At 31.5% G+C, this 22,622-nt stretch overlaps 1 protein-coding gene across 9 annotated transcripts in view; it reads right to left on the reverse strand.

Annotated features, from left to right (window-relative positions):
- Positions 1–22,622, reverse strand: part of LOC148629884 (proto-oncogene tyrosine-protein kinase Yrk-like) — a 40,277-nt gene that overhangs the window by 7,483 nt on the left and 10,172 nt on the right. The window contains exons 2-7 of one of the 9 annotated variants that reach the window (XM_088559076.1): positions 19,415–19,453; positions 12,059–12,320; positions 11,015–11,038; positions 8,479–8,578; positions 2,331–2,444; positions 650–753 (exon numbers count right to left, since the gene is read on the reverse strand). In XM_088559076.1, coding sequence (XP_088415202.1) covers positions 650–753; positions 2,331–2,444; positions 8,479–8,578; positions 11,015–11,038; positions 12,059–12,227 — 511 coding nt within the window. In that variant the 5' untranslated portion in view covers positions 12,228–12,320; positions 19,415–19,453. Of the gene's footprint in view, positions 1–649; positions 754–2,330; positions 2,445–8,478; positions 8,579–11,014; positions 11,039–12,058; positions 12,321–16,437; positions 16,646–19,414; positions 19,454–22,622 lie in introns of those variants that run through there. The other 8 variants (XM_088559102.1, XM_088559083.1, XM_088559093.1 and 5 more) reach the window with 8 other exon arrangements.

Below are 22,622 nucleotides of genomic sequence, written 5' to 3' on the forward strand. Positions count from 1 at the left end.
TATCAAATACCCAAGTGTAGGTTATAAGTTCAATAACAAGGCTCTGTCAGAGGGTCTCCTAGTCTTGCATTATCTAGCAGATTCTTTTTCTTACTTCTTATATTAGTTATGTAATTAGAATACTTGTTTCTTAAAGAGAAATAAATATTTTTGTCGCAAAAGTGGGAAATGCAGAACTTTCATACTTTCTCACTATAAATTGTCAAAGGGAAGGTGTTTATATCTAGTTGAAGGGAACTTCAAATATATATTGCACTTTGCTTTTCATTTCATTCATTGACTTTTATGTACTGTGGCAGAGCTATTGACTGTTAGGTACCAAGTCTTGTGGGTTCCACTGTTCAGTTACTATTTTCATTCAAAACTTTGATGCACAAGAGGAAGTAGTAAAAGTTACTAGAAATCCAAAAATCAAAGAAATTTTTGCAAACCATGAAATCTAAAATTCACGAACAAAGTGACCTTCACAGTAACACTGCTTTGCATTTATCTTGGGTACTTATCAAAATAATTCAGTCAGGTCAAAATTTGTTTTGAAAGTTCTGTGCAAAATTCTGAAAAAAAAAACAAAATATATATGACATCTGCTACTTACAGACAGAAAATTTTTTTAAACTGAATATGTTAGAGCACTATATTCACAAATTACCTGGGCTAGTTTCACTTTCTCGAATGAGGTATGAACCTCCATCATTTTCTCTACTACAAAGCAACCTTTCTGTTTCCTTCCTAGAGAAAGCACCCATAAACCATCTGAAAAAAAGATATTAACTATAAACCCTCTCTAGAAAAAGCTCCTATAAACCATCTGAAAATGAAGATATTAACAACAGACCCTCCCTTGAGGAAGCTCCCATAAACCATCCAGAAATAAAGATATTAACTATAGACCCTCCCTAGAGAAAGCTCCCCCATAAACCATCTGAAAATAGAGATGTTATCTATAAACCCTCCCTAGAAAAAGCTCCCATAAACCATCTGAAAATTGACAAGCTTTACTGTAAGAAAATGAGATTGACTATAATTGGGCTGATGGTCAGAGGGCAAGAACCAAGAAATAAGGGGTGCATGGACGTAGGAGTGAGTGGGTTTGGAAGTGGATTTTAGGAGAGGGGATTGAGGAAAAGAGTGAGTGGGTTTGGAAGTGGATTTTAGGAGAGGGGATTGAGGAGCAGAGTGGGTGGGATTGGAAGTGGATTTTAGGAGAGGGGATTGAGGGGCAGAGTAGGGGGATTGGAAGTGGATTTTAGGAGAGGGGATTGAGGAACAGAGTGGGTGGGATTGGAAGTGGATTTTAGGAGAGGGAATAGAGGAAAAGAGTGGGTGGGATTTTCTTACTGCCTTTTTTTAAGTTGTTTAAATTCACCAAGTAAAGGATGGAAGTTTGAATAACAGGTAGAAAAGGTATGAATCACTGTAAGACTCTGAAAATTTACATAATGGACCCTGTCAGTGTAATATCAATTTAAGGAAAGATTGTCAATTGAGACACCCCAATGGGCACTACTTAAACAAAAGCAATACTACATACTGGAAAAACTACTCTCTTATACTTATAAAAAGAAGAGTAAAATGAAGAGCTGACAAAAACATTGAAATCTATAATAGAAGCTAATTTCCTTATTTACATTACACTAAATCTAGTTTCACTTTCATTATAAAATTAAGAATTCAAAACCAACTAAAAATTTCAGTCATCATATTCTAATCCCTATATTTATTTAATATTTTACTTCCTGGTCTGCCATTTTGTAAACATTATAGAAAACATATATATTGGTATTACTCCACTACTAAACATGTATAATATGCTGACAATGTCCCTGTCATGAATTTTTTTATCTTAAAGATTAGCCCTACATCTTCCAATTTAGGGTTCTTAACATTTGAAAGCCATTACATCTGTTGAAGCTAAGCTTACATTCTATGTATTTTTTTTTAATTCAAGAAGCTGAACAAATCCATAGATTTATTAAAGAATAATCAAGGGAACCAATTTTATAGCAGTATTAAATAATGAGATCATCTTTAGCTGTATATGTATGCCTTAATAATTTACAGTTAGGTAGTTAAATAGTCAATTTATAAAGAGAGCACAAGGGATACTTCAAGATTATAATTTCTGAATTGAAATAAGCATTATTGTTCCCTAGAAATTATGAAAACTGAAGTAAATTTCCATTATAGTACATAATCATCATTTTATCTGTCTTCTGAGCTTCAAAGTCTACACAATTCTTGTTCACAACTGGTGTTAACTTGATTTACTGGGTTAACTGACAAATTACCATAACATTTGACCTTGTATCATTCTGGCATCTACAACTTACTCATAAGCATACAAGGAGTCTTCTTTTGCTACATAATTCCTTGGTACATATCCTTCAGCTTTTGTGTTGTTGTATCGCGAGTCAGAGTGTCGGGCAAACCACCAATCAGCATCACTAAAATACAAGACAATATAACAATAATATATCAGGAGTGAAACGGCTACTAAAATACAAGAAAATAAGTCATAGTATAAATTATAAACAGGGGAATAATTCTACTGCAGACTTATAAGTGTAAGGTCTCACTAACCACTTTCAGGTCAAATGGCCACCCCCTATGTAGTACAAAACACACTGAACCTAGACCTATGGATTGTAAGTGCATTTGTGTGTATTCTGATCAAAAGTAGTCAAAATTAAGCTGAAAATATGTACTTTAAAATCATATTTGTAATTTACTTCAAAAGTGTAGGAATATTGATAAAATATTTGAGTAATTTGCCTCCATGCTGTCAGTTAACAGAAAAAGTAAAAATGGGGCTTTTCAGTATTTCTTATTGAAGTCATAATATAACCATGAGTAGGTACTGATAGACATATGTATTCAAATTGCTTGTTAGGTTGTTATAATGGTTAAGATATAGGATCTTGGTAGAAATCATTTCAAATAAAAATAAGGAAATAGCCAAGGATAGCCTTGACATTCCTGCTTTACATTATTGCATTATTTAAAGAAGTTTAATGGTAAAATTGCATGTTTCTAATTTTAGGATATTTCTAAAGAAATTATATACAATAGAACCAAACAGCCAGAAAAGGTTCATTTAAATTCAACTGCATTTGGCAATTTAATTTTCTTCAACAGAAAAAAATCTGAGTCACTTGAAAGGCTGACTGGATAAGACTTCAAAAATATAAAAACAAATTTACAAGCAATCAATTTTTTTTTATATTTTAGTCCCCTACCAACTTAAAGTCACATTTTGCAACAAACTGAACACAGTATTAATATTTCCTGATTTTAAATAAGCAGCCTTAGAAAAAATGTCATAGTAAAGTGTGAAGTGAAGTAATTTTGGCAGCTCTGTTTTGTGATTAACTACCATTACAAAATGTTCTCTAGATTGTCATATTAAACCTTCAATTTACATCAAATCAGAGAATAAAACAAGACAAATAAAACAGAAAGGAAAACTACCTATGGTTTCATGGTATATTTATTTGTGAATATCAATGTGTTTTATTGTTCTTTTACTTTCAATGCATTTGGCTTGTCCTGGCCATAGTATTTTTTAAATGCAAAAAATGCTGAAACATTCAATGTGAGGAATATATTTGTAGATCAATGATCATTGGTGAAGCTACTTCCCTTAAAAATGCAATATCAAAATTTAAATATTTAGGTACATAAATGAAAATAAAACAAAGTAAGCAAAAATAAGCACAAAGAAACTTACAGTTTCGATAACCTATCCCTGATTTTTTGAAACTTTGTATTAAGTTTCATCATGACAATTTCTTTTGAACGTTTTCTTTTTCATTCTATCCATTCCATTTTGAAACGACATTCAATTAATTCTCAAAGTCCTGTTTTGTTAATATCAGATTATTAATTGGATTAATGGCCAGAAATATCTACATACGGATACATAATATTAAAGTAACACCTACAAGTACACTTGACTTACCGTAATTATTATCAATCAACATAATCATAATCAATCAACGACATTACTCATTGACATCATGTACATTTCAGACTTACGTGCAGATTTAAAAAAAAAGTGACTCATCTGACCTGGTCACTTTGATTTTTACACAGTTTTAGTATTCATTTTTATTTTTAATATAAAATATAATAAATTGGATAATTTTAAAAAGTTTCCTTTTTCAGTGCAAAAGACTTATTATAAAGATTTGTTTTTGTGAATTTTAATAAACTAATGTAAGAGAGAACTATCAACATATAATTGGATTTTCGCTTAATATTTTCTAAAATGAAAGCAATTCCATCAAAAAATTAAATAGTCTTCAATTTTAAGCCATAATAAAATAAAAATAATAACAGTACTTTTCAAAATACTTTTATTATTATTATTTTTTTTTTTTTTTTTTTTTTTTAGTTTATGGCAGAGGAGACATTTTTTGAAACTACTTCTTCCAATAAAAACTGAACAATATAATCAACTAACTAATGACAAAAATATCCCACTCTTAACACTCAAAATAAAGCCTTAACCACACAGTCTCAATTTAACACAAATGTTATTTGGTCATATATACTTTTAAAATTTTATTTATGAACCCTGCTACCTAAATTTGGGCAAGTTTTTTAAAATAAAAAACATTAGAAATGATGATTTTTTTTCTTCTCTGTCCCAGAATTTTACTTATCATTATATTTCATAACTGCATGCAGTAATCAAAATTTATGTTTGGGTGACAGTTGTTGAACATTGCTTTTAAAATTCAAACTTGTCAAGACAGAAAAGGTCTCATGGTGAAAAAAAAAAGATATACAGAATGTATGAACTTTGAATGAAAAATATTAACAACAGTTGAGTTTTCTTTTCTGTCTCCTACCAATAGGTTTTGTCAAAAAAATTTGTAAAACGAAAAATATATTAAATATGGCCTAATCCATGATAACTTTTTAAAACCCAATGCATCAAGGTATATTTGTACCTATGTTAATGAATGCATGATAAGAAATTTGTATAAGTGATTTAAAGACAGATGCATTCAATTTACAATTACATTGTACAAACAAGTGCAAAGTGCATTGCCAACACCTTAAAAATGGTACACATTTTAAAGGTCAATGATAAAACAGCCATAAATTCAAACAATAGTTTAAATACTGGGGTATTCAAAGATAAATAAATTTACATGTACCTGTATATCACTTAAAATTGAGGAAGTAAAATTTCTATTCATGTTTGAATCAAGGAGAAGAAATGAATTAAAATCTGGAAAGCAACGACATTAACTAGGGTTTTGATAGCTTATGAAACCAGATATAAACCACCTTTTTACAGCTAGATTAAGGAAAAAAGAAAGCTACAGTCACAATTTAAACAGGAACTATTTTTATTACAAAAAATAAATGTGCTCAACTAAAAACTAAGCTTTAATTTTTTCCTTTTCCTAAATTAGGACATTTGAATCTATTGACCTTACATTAAAATAACATCACACTGAGTATATATTATCAAACCAGTAATGAAATAAAATTATATCAAACAATTCAGATCATCAAAACTTATAAACTATTCTGAAATTTTACTTATCATATACAAGTCCCGATTTGCTCTGACCCTCAAACCCTCTTCTGTTTTATATGGATACTGATGTATCAGGTGACAAATCAATATCCACTTGAAATAGCGGAGGGCTGCAGGGTCTGAGAAAATTTCGACTAATCATACATATTTTCATATGTGCATGTACTTTCATGATTTCCATCATGGAGTAAAATATTAGCTATCATCTACCACTAATTGCCAAAAAATGTTCAGTTTAAAGCCCTAATGTTACTATCAAAGTTTCCCATTAAAACCTTGGTCAAAGAAAGTCAAAAAGCATGAGTGGAGACCTGAATTGTGATTCTGAAATCCACCTAACTAGATCTGATTATTATAGTACTCAACATTTTGTGTAAAGACTGAAAAAAAAATCCTTTTAATTTATCACATTTCAAAATTAAAAGAGGTATCAGGGGACAGACTGAAAGACAAAGAGAAAAACATTTGTCAATTTTGAGGATGCTTACCCTACCGGAGCACCTGGTCCATGCTCACAGTTTTCAGTGGAGTCCGAGTTGCTCATTTGCTTTTGTTACTTTGTATGTATGATTTTAGTTACTTTATGTTCTTTGTTGTGTATGTCAGTTTTCCATGTCTGGTCTTTGTCCCCGGATTACATTCTTTTGATTACCGCTATAACCTTGGTTCCCTTGATTACTCTTTCAATACCAGTAATACATGTTGGTATCACAATATAATAGTAAGGTTTAAAAACTAGTCAAATTCAATTCCCTGTTGGAGCATAAATCTAATGTCATGGAGTTCTCATATAGATTTAATCCAAACTTATCTTCAACAAAATATGTCAATAATTTTATTTGTTTGAACAATGATATGGGTAGATTAGTCTGAAGACTAGAAAAGAAAAAAAACTCCAATCCTCATAAATGTACATGTTTATGTCTCTTAAACAGACATATAGAAATTGTATTAAACCATAGTAACAAGAACATGGAACAAATTGACTGAAATTATACAACAATATCAACTAAAACAGTTATAATGGTTAAAATGAGACAAAATGTTTTCCTGTTTAAAACTAAGGTACATATAAAGCCTAAAATAACTAATGAATTACAAAAAAAATGGAAAAAAATCTTTTCTTCCATAGTAAAAATATTGTATTAAATGGATCATAAAGTTATAAATTTCTCCAAAATGAAAAAAATAAACTTCAGTTTACCTTACTCTAAACATAAACAATTATTTATGCAATATTAAAATATGCTGGACTTGGTGTCGGCGGTGTTGCCATAGATGTCACAGAGGTACGAGTTCAAGTCCAGAGGGAGCAACCAAAAATTTGCTTTGCAAATTTGACAGTTTTAAACAAATAGGAGGGCACACAAAAATAATCTTCCAGTGCAAACTTATTTCTTATTATTGTTATAAAAATGAAGGAAAATATTCTATAGTTTTAATTACATTTGCCTTTGGATAACTTCTAAGCTTGCCAGGCTTAATAACAGTATGTGACAAATGCTCAATCTTTACTTCCAAAACAAAAACTGTACCTGTAGTTTTTGTGTATTAAAAAACACTTTTCAAAACACCTTTACACATAGACATACACCTATCCTATACATGTAATGGGATTTCCCCTTTCTGATAACACCAGTAGAACTGTCATATCAATATTCAAGATAAAATTTGACAGATATGCTTCAAAATATAAATCTAAAAAAATCAATATGAAATCATTCAGCAGTATTTAAGCAAAAAGTAGGATAAGCTTCTTTGTACCTAGGAACATCCCTCCACCAGAATTACTTATCATATTACCCTCTAATATCTTAATAGTGTTCCCTGCAGATATTGAAAAGGGCAGGGTAATCAAGGTTAAATAAAAGGCACCTTAGCATGTTAGAGGCAAATTTTAAGGCACATCACCCTTTGGGAAAAATTGACAGAAAAAGGCACTGCACTTATAAAATCCATCAAATAGGGCAGATGACCCATGTTCCCCCAAACCAACTGCAGGGAACATAGGACAGGGGCCCATGCCCTCCTAAAACCAACTGTATGGAACATAGTACAGGGGCCTCCAAAAACCAACTGTAGGGAACATAGGGTAGACCACCCATGCCCTCCCAAAACCAACTGTAGGGAACATAGGGCAGACCACCCATGCCCTCCCAAAATCAACTGTAGGGAACATATGACAGATCACCCATGCCCTCCCAAAACCAACTGTAGGGTACATAGGGCAGACCACCCTTGCCCTCCCAAAACCAACTGTAGGGAACATAAGGCAGATCACCCAAGCCCTCCCAAAACCAACTGTAGGGAACATACGACAGAGGATCTATGCTCTCCCAAAACCAACTGTAAGGAACACTATTTAAACACGGAGAATGTCAAAACTTCATTACACTTCACTGGACTTAATAAAGCAGAATATGATTTTAAACAAACTACCTTTATTATTGTGGGGTTGAGTGATAGCTATTGTTATCCTGTGTATTCTCGCTTTCCTCATATTCAGAATATTCATAATTAGCACAAAATATCTTTTTCAACTTCATCTTGGGCAATATTCTTCCTTTGTGTGGTAATATAATATACAACCCTCAACTGCAGGTAGTATGTGTATAATGACATAAAGTAACTTTAAAGTGATTCTAAATTCAATATAATCTAAAAATATCCTTATTTCACAAATGCTTTAATTTTTTATACAAATTCATGGGATGTTCTTTTTTTTTTATAAAAAAAACATTCATTAAGCAGTCATTTTTCTACTTAACCATAATTATATTTTTTGTAATAAATAAACCTATATGCATATGGAAGATGTTTTTCTAAATAGCAGCTTTTTTCATAGAATTTTGTGTTTTCAGCTGTTATAAAGTATAGCTTCCTTGTTAGTGATTGTGGATTATCATTTATTACTACAACTATACCTGTCATCCAGTAATAACAACAAGTCTCCTTTCTTGAAAGACAAGTCATCTTCAGCTCTGGCATCATAATCATACAAGGCTCTTAATGTCCCCTTGGTTCCTTCAAAGACAGAAATCATTCAACATTATACATGTAAATAAGTTTTTCCCAGGTTGGCTAGCCCAAAATTTCTAAAAATGATTAAGTCTGTTTCCAATGTAAAACTTTAACTATTGTTTATTACTTTATTACCCTTGTTGAAAAGCTCATTGTGACCTTTGTAAGTATTTACAATTTTGGATTCAAGCTTTATGCTGGTGCATTTGTTATGTTTCACAATGTCTGTTCTACTGTCCAAAGGACAAACTCTAGCTGCTCTGTACATTTTTACTAAGGGAGCTCATGTCTTTTGTCAAGAACCAATATCTAACACTGATAAAAATATATTTGTCATCCAAAATAAAATTGGTCACAGTTCTCATCAGTATTAAAGAAATATCAATCTCAGCCCAGCGATTGTATGATGCTTTGATTAGATACCAGAATTATGTCAACCCTTTTAAACTCATGTCTTTTGTTCAGTATCAAACACCTTTTCATCTAAAAATATTATGCAATAAAATTCATATTGGTATTTTAAAACTATAAATGTTTTGTTGGTTTTTCTATGGGGAAACACAATTACTAAATCCCTGTAGGATTCTACTATAGATGTCAGCAAGGTAACAACTGGCATAGAAGTCACTAACCAGTTCCAAGGGCAACATACATAGAGGACTCCTTATGTACATGTACATTGGAAATTAATTGCAATGTTTCAGTTATTGCAAAAAAATGTGAAAGGGGTCGTAAATGCAATAAAATACGTCCTTTTAAATATGACTGAAACAGGGTTTCATTAATATTGCATAAATAAAAATCATATTATTTTTTTAAATGTGTGGTTTTTTACCATCAATAACATAAAAATGAAAAAAAATAATTAAAGTTTTGACATAAAAAAGGAACAGAAAATTGGTAACCAGTCTGAACTAAATTGACATAATCATAGAGAAAAATGTAGAAACAGGAAATACGTAAAACAAACAACAACAATAAAACTGTGAAAAAAATAGCATTCTGTTGGCGTTCAATTCATGAACAAATTTCTGAATTTACACCAGGTATTTACTTGTATCCCACATGTTGACCTTATTACATATAAAAAGTTCAAACTACATGTACTATAATAAAAAAAATATAAATGTTCAACAATATATTTCAAACAAGTGTCACAACATATCACCTATGGTAAAAGGAGGGGTCACAAAAATTTCAATTTAGTATTTTATTTCAGACTTATATACTGTATATTTTTACAACATATTTTGGTAGATGTATTAACAGTGGGATGAGGTACAAGTGGCAAGCTTAAACAGTACCATGTTCATCACTTCCTGTACTACTTAACCAACAGATGACGAGGAGAAAACTAAGTGTCATCATGCTAAATATCTGGCAACTATATATGTGAATAAAATTTTTTTAAAATGTGAAAACTTGTCAAAATCTATTTTCAGCACTATATATGTACTAAATTAAACTAATACTAAGTTGTTTTCACTATTCAAAACTGAACAATATTAACATTTTGTGTCTTTTTCTTCCCTTTGGTATTAAGACTGATTGAAAATCTCACAAAAAAAAGACTAGATAGTTTATATCTATATTTTTCGGTTTTTGTAATCAATGGTCAAGATAAAATAACTTGAGAGATATCAAAAGGTTAAGATGGAAAGCACAATTTCTTTCCAAAGAACTTCAAAATGTTCTAATTACAATATTTTTTTTTCAATTTAACACATCATTAATATAATGAATCTCAAAAAAATAGAAGTAGTAGAAAAAACATTCTGTTATGAAAGAGGAAGTAGAAAAGGGGAGAAAGAGACACAAAAACAGGGGAAATAGTAAGAGTGAAAAGAAAAAAAGTAAAAAAAACTTCTGAGGAATTCAGAATGCAAATAATCCAAGAAACAAAACTTAGAAACAAAAATACTTGATTCTGAGAATATATTTAACTTCCATGGTGGCTTCAATCAAAATCTTCTATATTGGTAATATCACAAACAGTTATGAATATTCTCAGACTTGAGTAATTTTTCAAGTTTTGTGGCACTAGGGCCTGAAATGCAGGTTTCAACTCTAAAGTAGAGAACAGGTTAGGGAGAGGAAAATAGGTAAAAGATTTAAATATTCAAATTATAGAGGTACAAGACTGAGAGGACATTTATCTCAACCAGGAAGAGTATATATATAGATGGGATCAAAGGTCAATATTATTCCTAGTTACATAGCACCCTTCCCATAAGCATTGCACTCTATAAAAAACTGTTTACAAACACTATCAACTATATGAAGGTTTGTCCACAGGTATAAAACAACATGTACTGCCTGCAGGGTGTGAAAATAAAAGCGTTCAACTGACTAATATTATTTATAAGCAAATACAAAATAATAAAGTTTAACTCTAAAGCTTTTTAAGCATACATATATTTCTGAAGATGTTACCCCTACCTTTATCATCCTGGCCTGTAGCACCTACAGTATTATGAGAATTTTTATCTTGATCAACAGCTGCTCCATTTGTAACAGTTACTTTCTGAGAAGAATTTTTTTTCTTTTTTTTCTCCTCCTTTGGTCTCTGCTTTGATTTTGAACTTTTGTTTCCCATTTTAAAATGACACAAAACTGATACAACTTGTCTACTTCCTTATTTGTGTATTGAAAATTACATGTACAACTACATATTAATTTAAGTGTGTGTGTAGTCAACAATGACCAGTTACAATTTAAGTTATTAATAGCATCCAAGGTGGTTTAAAATAAGTAGTTTGGAAATTTTACATGGATGTAGATTTTACTTGTCATAATTCAGGATATATAAGAAATATACTACATTGGAGAAGAAATGTTTTACATCTTGATGCTTAAAAGTAAATTTGTACAGGTTCTTAGTAATTGGTCTATTCATGTTGTAAGTTGTTCTTACAATTACACCTTGCTTATTCTTCAACATTCGAGATTTAAAACCTTTTCGTGAAATTAAACCCTTATAGAGATAAATAAAAAAAGGAAAAAAAGGTTCATGACTTCTTGATCCCAATTCAAAGGTAAATTATATACAAAATTCAGATAAAAAGGGATGAAGAAATATAACATTAAAATCTGAAATAACAAAACCAATTATATACTATTAATTTTTTCTAATGAATAATAAAGGAAAATGCTAATTTCTCATACAAAACCCCCTTTGATAATTACCTTCTTATAATGTTACCTTCATCAGTAAACTCCAACTTCATGAAAGTTTAAAACAAACCTAAATTCAGTGAATTCCACCTAATTGCATACCTGTTTATTGCTTAATTTTGTCGATCTTTGCAAGCCAAGGGTTGTGGTACAGAGGACATGACCAGAACCCTTGTCTAGTGAAGATGAATTTTGTCAGACAAACAGGGTATGTGATTATATGCCATTACGGAGAAATCCTCCGTATATAATAGTGAGCACACTCCAAACAAAGCCAAATAAATAGATTAAATGACATATAATACCAACCAGCAAGTTGGGAGTCTCCAGCAGCTGTATTATTCCTTGGTATCGTTGGATCCTGTGTGTATCGCTTGTTTTCTTTCTTCTGTGTGTTGTCAGTGGTACCACTTTTACCAGAAATGTCATTGAAGGACACAGAGGTATCTTCTTTAGGTTTTGAACAACAAATTCCCATGTTCTTTTCAGTTCACATTAGAATTCCTTTGTTATATAAGAATGTATCAACACAGGATTTATAGTACATGTACTATCTTTTAAGTTTCGGCATCTGAAACCATAACAAATGACAAAATTATTAATAAATTATACAATAAAAAGAAGGAGAGAGTGACACAAGCACTTTCCCAATAAAGATGCAAAGTGAATATAAGTTATAATAAAGATATACACCACCATACTCTCATTTTTTATGGGGCATTTTGAGCAAACAATTATTTCAGATAGCATGCCAAGGATTGTGTGCCAAAATAAATCGAAGTTCTGAGTTTGTTGTTCTGGAAAAAAATAATTATTAAAAAAAAAACTAACCAAATTTCACTGCCAGTAAGGATATAAAGAAGTTTGTTCAATATAGGCTCATCAATAGAGAAAGAGGTCATAGGTCAATAATTTTGGTCAACTTTCTAAATAACCTCATTTCTTTAAGCACCAATAAGGTTGAATAAAGAGCTGCGCTTTAATACCATGATACGCCTGTTGCCATTTTAACTTGTTCTTATGCTTTTAATGAAGTTATATGATCAACTAGAAATACTGTGAGCCCTGTCAAATACCCTCCCCTCACCCCACCCCCCCCTTCCCCCCCAAAAAAAGTAGTTAAACAAATGGACAAAAAATCTGGCACTATCATAACAAATGGTCCGTTCTCAACAATTTTTCAATAAATAAATTTCCTTGGCCCTTTTTTAAAGAGTGAAATTTCATAACACGGAAAAGTAAAACTTGATATTTGTAAAAATCAGAAGGGAACTTACTTCAATAAATATGAACAACTCACCAAAGTTTCATTAAAGTAGGTGAAAGTGTTTTTGAGTTATTGTCTGAAAACTTGAAAATCCCCCTTTTCTTAAGTAAAAAAATTCATAATATGGAAACGATACATCTGAAATTTATAAAATCGAAAGGGAGCTTAAGTCAATAGATATGAACAATTCATCAAAGTTTCATAAAAGTTGGTTAATGCGTTTTCGAGTTATTGTCTGAAAACTTGAAAATCCCCCTTTTTTTAAGCAAAAAAAAATCATAACATGGAAAAAAATATCTGAAATTTATAAAAATTGAAAGGGAGCTTACGTCTATAGATATGAACAATTCACCAACGTTTCATGAAAGTTAGTGAAAGTGTTTTTGAGTTTTTGTCGAAAGTGTAGATGACGGACCAACAGAGGGACAACAGTATACCATAATACGTCCCGTCTCTAAGATGGGCATATAAAAAGTTGTGAACTAAGTCAAAACAGTGCCATATTAATTAAGTTGACAAACTTTTCTTCACCACTTTTGTACTTCAAAAAAACAAGATTCAGTAATCATCAATTTCAAACAAAATTGGTTTGGACCATTGTAGTTATGTACATATTTGGTACGGACCATTGGGGTATGTACATGTTTGGTTTGGACCATTGTAGTTATGTACATGTATGGTTCGGACCATTGTAGTTATGTACATGTCATCTTGCTAAACCATTTGAGTACCTGTTTTTTTTTTTAAATTGTAAATTGACTCAAAATTATTCACATTTTAAAAATTGATTTTTACTTGGACATTAATGAAAATGATTTTCTCAAAAGCAAATATCAATACATTTTACAGATAGATGTGGAATTAGGATCGATTACAAAAACAGTATACTTAAGATGGACAATTAAGCAAAAACATGCTTAAATATATCTCTTATTCCGTTTATAAGACTTTCATAATTCCCAACAAATATTAAATTAAGTTCTATTTAAAAATACATAACAGTAAACATTTTGTAAAATCTGAAGGAAATGATTAGACACTGATTTCAACTCAAGGTTAATTTAAAAAAAAAAAAAATTTGTTCCAGACTGTCCACAGACTTCAAATATCTGTAAAGTTTCACAAAAAAACATGTTAAACCAATTTCACATCAAAGCAATGTTTAAGCCACCGATTCCATGACACAAAAAATACTTAAAAATCTTCAAAGACAGGAAATATGCAAGGTCCATTTTGTACACCAAAAATTTGCCTAGTACAAAATACATGTTTCAAAACACACTTAAGATTTAAATTTACTTCTCTGTTGGAAGAAAGACTTACACATGATGTACCAAATAAAAGCTAGAACACTTTAACATCATACCAACCAAACCTTAATATTTGTGTTAAGTGCTTGAGACGTTTATTCATACTACTTTAGGCATTTTGTACTAAAACAAAGAGAACATTACATGCATGGTTTCTCAACTACTTTAGAGAAACACACATAACATGTTGTAAGTGCATGTTATATATAAAACATGTACAAAATGTTTATAGATATAACAAAATGATTAGACATCAGATTGTTAGTTTGACTGATGGTTAAAATAATGTATACTTATTCTGTCAACGTAATGTAGCTTTTGAAAAAATAGTTTGCATATCTTTTAAGGTTAGAAGTACATGGTATAAATTGATTTTCACATTATATAAATTAATTCTATCAACCAGCATGCATGCTGGTATTTGAAGGAATTTCAGTGACACAAAAAGTCAAAACTAAGATTTGACAAATTTTTTAATCGCATCAATCCTCAGGCCAAGAAAAATACAACTTACTCCTAGTCTGTCTAGTTCAACTTGTTGCCTAGACCATCCCTAAAAACATTTTGTTTATTGACCCAATAAAATTTTAATTTTTTTCTGCAAAATTCTTTCAAGATAAGGTCCATTTAGGCCTCCTTCAGTTCTAAAGTTCTTCTTCCAAAACTGCACGTAGATAAATTTAAGAATCTTAAATAAGATGCTTTGCTGAGCACAGCTACATCCACAGAGGTTACACTCAGAACAGACGTGGGCAAATTATATGATCACAAAATCCAAACTTGAGACAGCTTTTGATTAGGATTTAATGTATAATATGGGACCAGAAAGGAAGCAGTCAAGTAACTTAAAATACATTTTTTCTTGCAACAAGACTTTTAAAGGATAAGATGAACAGACAGACGGATGGACGAAGTGCTTTCTATAATTTTCAGAATTTGTTTCTGTAGGATATAATAAATAGAAATCAAAAGCCAAAATAAACAAAAGGCTCCAAAGAGCCTGAATCACTCAACTGGTTAAATGTTTGCCTCTCAAGGGCAAGAACTCTTATAAAGAGTTGTCCAACAATTCTGACTTGAAGAAAACTTTGGTAGGACTTATCATAAGGATCATTTCAGCAATTGAAAGTTTCTTTCTTTCTTAATATAGTTATCAAGATATTGGTTGAAAACAATTAAAATCATAATTTTTTGCCTTGTAAGAATTATTGTCCTTGAAAGATGGAAAATGATGCTTTTTTTTTACAGTTTTTTGCTAATATCTTGAAAAAATAAATAAATTACTGATTAACTTAGTTGGGAATACTGTGTATATAAGAAGGCATTGCTCAACAGCTCATACATAATGTTAGGCCAAATGAACAGTATTATTTACTAATTCATTCAGTTATATTCCTGAACTTTACCATCTTCCTTTAACATGGAGTATGTTTTTGCAGAGTACACTTTTCTACTTCTAAAATAATTCATGATTTTGAAGTATACTATCTTTATTTTTCATAACGGTCTCTAGTTGGCCATTACCTAATAACAGGTCTGATGTTTATATATGTTTTATTTCCTCTATTCCACAAATGTAACAAAAGCTATCAAAATCTCAAAAGATGTGCAGGCCATTGAAAAAAATCACTTTCTTTCTAAATAATATATTTATCATTGTTGCAAACCAAACTAAGATCTAGAGCAGTAAAATGAAATATTGATATCATTAAATGTAATAATGAATTAAAACTGACAAATTTTAAATAATGGAAATCTACCCATAAATAAAACAGAAAACAGAAAAAGGATGGCGGAAAATACTTCCTAATACATTAGCAAACCCATAGAGATCAAATTTCAGTTGTTTTATTTTCAATCTTTATACATAAACTTTGCAATATACATCACTGCACTTAAGTTCTTTTTCTAAAAGTAAAACATTACTTAAACAACACCAAAGTCACACAATAAAGTAAGACAACAATAACATGTAAGAGAAAATATACAAAACAAAACTCCAGAAACGAAACTAACACCTATCTCTAATATTAAGTAGATCACGTAAGTACATTGTAAAAAAGTATATTTGTAAATGTAACCAAAATCTTGTTTAATTCTAAATAATTCACCTTAAGCCTAAATTTCCAAAGAAAAAGACCTACCACTAAAAAGTTATCAATCCAAAATTACCTCAATGAAAACCATGCACCCAATGGTGACCTCCTTCATACCAGGAAGTATATAAAGATAGGAGTTTAACCAAATGATAATGAGACACCAAACACTAAGTATTTTACATCCTATACCAGATAAAACAGAGGATTTGTATTTAGTTCTCTAAGTACATGTATGTACCACAGGAATAGTGGTTTAAGGGAGGCTGGCACATGGAGTGAATATACATGTACCATTTAAAATATATACCAAAAATCATATCAAATAAATTTGGCAAATTTCCAATCACATGTGTGTGTGTATATATATATATATAAGTCTAAATTGTACAACGATAGCGATAAAGATGTTAACACACTATAATAAAGTATATAATGGGCAAAATTTTCAGTCAACAAATGACCTTCTTCAGTACCTTAAATAAACTGAGTGTGTATGTATATATATATATGTGTGGTAAATCAATATGGTCCCCTTTAAAGTGATTCATTGACAATAATTAATTCAGCTGAAGACATACATGTACTAGTATAATTATAGAAGAATTTACAAAATATACCAAAGCATTAAAACATTAGAACATTTCTGAGGCATTAAAATCCAAATATATAGCAAAAATGTTAAACTTTTAAAACCATTAGTTCTTATATGGAATCATTTGGGATTTTCATAGGCCTTGCTTTAAAGATCATTTAACCATTTTAAATTCATTTCCGCCTAAAATGGTTTTCAAGTTTAAAGCTAAACACTATAAAATATATCATTTTTGGTCTTTCAAAAGCATTTACTCTAAAAAGGAGTAGTCACCCAACCTGGACCTTACAAAATTTGCATAGGCCTTCTCATAAGGATCATTTCAACAATTTGTAGTTTCGTCCAAACTATTATGGTTTTCAAGTTATAAGCCAAAAACCACAAAAATTGTCGACCTTCAAAAGGCAATAAGTAGTAGTTATACAACTTCAACATTCAAAAGAAAATCTTTAAGCCTTGTCATAAGGATCAGTGATAGATCATTTATATCTAAATGGTTTTAAAGTTATAAGTTAAAGATGACAAAATTTGTCATTTTTGGTCTTTCAAGGGCAATACCTCTCATAAAGAGTTTTCAAACAACTTTAACCAAATTTAGACTTTTTTTGGCCTTGTCATCAGGGTCATTTCAACAATAGAAAATTTATTTTTCAAGTCAAAAGCTAAAAACCAACAAATTTGTCCATTTTTGGTCTTCAAAGGCAGTAACTCTAATAAGGTTTATCATATTTCATCAAATCTATTAAATATATTTTAAGTTATAAGCTAAAAATCACAAAATTGGCATTCATGACCTTCCAGGGGCAATAAAGTGTTGCCATACAACTTAAACCACATATTGACTTCTGTAGACAAAGAACAAACACATTTATTTTCCAGAATCACTAATAGTTTTTGAGAAAAAGACATTTTGTATATACATGTAAATATTGGTGACTTGACCCCTGTGGTCTAAAAATATATTTTACACATAATCTACATAATGGAAATTAAAAATTTAAAGCTGAATTAGCTGTCATTTTCATAAATTTTTGTTTCTGTTGAAACATACCTTAATTATAAACTATTTCTACTAAATTATACTTTTCCTGTATAATTTCATTTGATATCCACAAGTAAAATGCATTAAACACATGAAATAGGAGTCCACATATTTATTGCAATACAAAAAATTCACCTAGACAAATTTGTATGCACGTGACTTTTGGTGACCTTGATCTACGCATGTGCTGTAAGGGTTACTTCTTTAATAACAAATCTGACTGCAAAGCAAGGAAGACTGAGGGACTCAAGCCGTAAAAGAAAAAAGTTTGAATATAATGCAAGGATTGTGATATAATTGTGATATAATGTTGCTCAAATATGGTCATTATTTATTTGAAAACTAATCAAGAAATAGATGAAATTAAATGATAACAAGACATGTGCTTACACGCATATCCCTTATTGTTTTTTTTTACCAAGGTTAAAGTATTTTTAACCCAGGTGAATGTCCTGTCAACAGTCTTCAGAAGTAATGGCAAAAAACAAGAGGCTCCCAGGAGCCTGATTTTGCCTTTCAAAGGCAATAAATTTAACAAAAAATTGTCCAACAATTTTGACTCAAAAAGTCTCTGGTAGGGCTTATCATAGGAATCATTTCAACAATTGAAAGTTTCTTTTAATCTATCACTGTTTTCAAGATATTGACTGAAAACTGTTAAAAAAAAAGTCATTTTTCCCCTTTCAAGGAGTCAGGTCTCACTAACCACTTCTGGGTCAAATGGCCAGACCCCCTTCCCATGTAGTACCAAAAACACAATGAACCTAGAAATATGCATTGTAAGTGCATTATTTGTGTTTACTCTGATCAAAAGTAGTTAAAATAAAGCTGAGAATGTGTACTTTAAATTCATTTTTGTAATTTACTACAAAAGTGTATGAATATTATGTACATGTGTGAGTGATTTGCCTCCATGCTGTCGGCAGAAAAGGTAACGAGAGGCTCCCAGGAGCCTGAATCGCTCACCTGGTTGAATTTTGCCTTTCAAGGGCAATAAGTTGTCCAACAATTTTGACTCAAGAAAATTTTGATAAGACTTATCATAAGGATCATTTCAGGAAATGAAAGTCTAAATCTATCATAGTTTTCAAGACATTTTCCCCCCATCAAGGGCAATAACTCTTATAAGAAGGTGTCTGACAAATTTTATGCCTGAAGACTTTTGTAGGCCTAAGAATAAGGATCATATCAGCAAGGAAAGAATTTGGCTAAACCTAACCGTTTTGGAGATACATGCGAAAAACTACTGTCTGACCCCTATGTTCTATTTTAGTAACAGCGTCCATGTTTTTCGACAGATAAAAAATCCCCATACTAGTTCTATGCAGCATACCCCAAGCAACATTCATACCTACCAAGTTTGGTTCCAATTGGTCAAGTAGTGGAGAAGACTTCTGAAAGAAATAACATAAAAATAGCAAGAATCGTTGAAAAAGGGCAATAACTCCAACACGGCTTAATAGATTAAAATAAAAAAATTGACAGCATATAGATCTCATCATGCTGAACACTTTTACCCCTGTGTCCGAATTTGACTAAACCTAACCGTTTTGGAGATATATGCGAAAAACTACTGTTTGACCCCTATGTTCTATTTTTAGTAACGGCAGCCATGCTTTTCGATGGATCAAAAATCCCCACATCAGTTCTATGCAGGATACCCCAAGGAACATTCATACCAAGTTTGCTTTCAATTGCTCAATGTTTTTCGACAGATCAAAAATCCCCACATCAGTTCTGTGCAGGATACCCAACAGAACATTCATACCAAGTTTGCTTTCAATTGCTCAAGTAGTGTCAGAGGAGAAGATTTTTGAAAGAAATAACATTAAAAATAGCAAAGATCATTGAAAAAGGACAATAACTCCAACATGGCTTAATGGATTAAAACCATAATTTGACCACAGATAGATATTATCATGCTGAACACTTTTACCCAATCAAAGTTTTGTAAAACCTAACCGTTTTGGAGATATATGTGAAAAACTACTGTCTGACCCCTATGTTCTATTTTTAGTAACAGCGGCCATGTTTTTCGACGAATCAAAAATCCCCACATCAGTTCTATGCAGAATACCACAAGGAACATTTATACCAAGTTTAGTTCTAATCAGTCAAGTAGTTTCAGAGGAGAAGAGTTTTGTACAATTGTTGACGACGATGATGGACGATGATGACGACTGACATCAAGTGATGGCAATAGCTCACATGGCCTTTGGCAAGGTGAGCTAATAATTTGATCAGAGCTATCGATCTTCTCTGATTAAAAAAAAAAAAACATTGTTTTCACAATATTCTGTAGGTATTATCAACATTTAATGCTTCAGCTGCATTACTACAAACTTGTGACATTGAATCAGCAAAATTCAGTAGAATCAAAACTGAACAAATTTGGCAGCTAATGCAGCTTTAAAAAGATACCTAACAGATGCTGGTGAGCAAATTTAAATCCACAAAATAGTTTTGATGAAAAGATATTTAAAGAAAAGTTAACAATAGATGATGACAGACTCAAAAGAATAATCAAGGGAACCAAGGTTATAGTGGTAATCAAAAGAATGTAATACACAACAAAGAACATGAAGTAACTAAAATCATACATACAAAGTAACAAAAGCAAATGACCAACTCAGACTCCACTAAAAACTGGGAGCATGGACCAGGTGCACCAGTAGGGTAAGAAGTGATGACAATAGCTCACTATTGGGTTTCTGTTCTAGGTATTTAAATCAGTACAATTGGAAGAAGAAACAAACCTTGGTGGTGCAGTGGTCACATAATTGACTTGAGTATCTAGCCACACCCAACATCCATGTTTTTAAACAGAAGGCTCCCAGGAGCCTGAATCGCTCAGCTGGTTCAATGTTTGCCTTTAAAGGGAAATAACTCTTAACAAGAAGCTGTTTGACAATTTTGACTCATGGAAGACTCTGGTCTTATCATAATGATCATTTCAGCAATTAAAAGTTCTTTCTATCTATCATAGTTTTCAAAATATTGGCTGAAAACTGTAAAAAAAAATATCATTTTTCACTTTTCAAGGGCATTAATTCTATCAAGAAGTCATTCAAAAATTTTGATCAATTGTCAGCATTTGTAGGCCTTAAAGTAAGGATCATTTTGAAATTGAAAGAATTTGGCTAAAACTAACAGTTTTGGAGATATATGAGAAAATTTCTTACTGACCCTTTTGTTCTATTGTTAATAAAACAGTGGCTATGTTTTTCAAAATATCTAAAATCTTCACTTCAGATATATGCAAAATACCCTATGGAATATTTGTAACAAGTTTGTGCCTAATTGGTCTGGTAATTTCAGAGTTCAAGAATTTTGAAAGAATTAACATTAAAAATCAGAAAAAATGTCGAAAAAGAGCAATAGTTCCATCATGGCTAAACTGATTAAAACGAAAATTTGACATGAGATAGATCTCATCATGCTTAACACTTATACTTTGATGTCAGAATTTCACTAAACTCATGGATTTATGAGATACATGTACATGCGAAAAAAAATTCTGTCTCCTTTGTTCTATTTTTATTAATGACAGCCATGTTTTTCAACGGTTCTGTCTCCTTTGTTCTATTTTTATTAATGACAGCAATGTTTTTCAACGGATCTAAGTTTATTTAGAATACCCTAAGAATCATTCATACCAAATTTGATTAAAATTGGTCAAGTAATGACAGAGGAAAAGATTTTTGAAAGGAAAAATTTTAAAAAGAGCAAAAAAGGTCGAATAAGGGCAATAACTCCAACCTGGTATAACAGATTAAAACAAAAATGTATCTACAGACAGATCTCATCATGCTGAACACTTTTACAGAATTTGGCCAAACCTACAGTTTTGGAGATATATGTCTTCTGCCTGACTCCTATGTTCTATTATTAATAAAGGTAGCCAGATGTAAGAGTTAACTCAGCCTTAAAGAATAAAAAGACTGAAAACATTCCAAATTTATTGAGTGAAATCAAAATCCTTTACAAATGAATTATACTGATGACGGAAAATCCTATGTTTATCACAGTGGCAATGAAAATATAGCTCAAGAACTCTAGAACCCCTATTATTTGAAATTTTTGTTAGATTAATAGTCCAAGCAACTATGGAAAGGGAAACAGGAAGTTTTGTTGAAAAGTGCAGGTGGTAATAAAAACAATTCATAGGAAATCTCATCAAATTTTAGTCAATGCAGCTGTGTTTGACAGACAGAGAAACAGTTGGTTCAAAATGTATGAAAGTTATTCAGCAGGCAAAAATAGTGGACATTGGCGCCAGGGGGTATCCAAATAGGGGTCACCTGGGCCAGGGAGTATCCTAACAGGGGTCACCTGGGTCAGGGGGTACCCAAATAGGGGTCACCTGGGCAAGAGGGTACCCAAATAGGGGTCACCTGGGCCAGGGAGTATCATAACAGAGGTCACTAGGGCCAGGGAGTATCCTAACAGTGGTCACCTGGGCCAGGGGGTACCCATATAGGGGTCACCAGGGCTACAGGTACCAAAATAGGGGTCATATGGGCCAGGGAGTATCCTAATAGGGGTCACCTGGGCTACGGGTAC

Source organism: Perna viridis, chromosome 1 (genome assembly GCF_037379345.1).
Source record: "Perna viridis isolate PV_CMFRI_1.1 ecotype Kerala chromosome 1, ASM3737934v1, whole genome shotgun sequence".
NCBI lineage: Eukaryota > Metazoa > Mollusca > Bivalvia > Mytilida > Mytilidae > Perna > Perna viridis.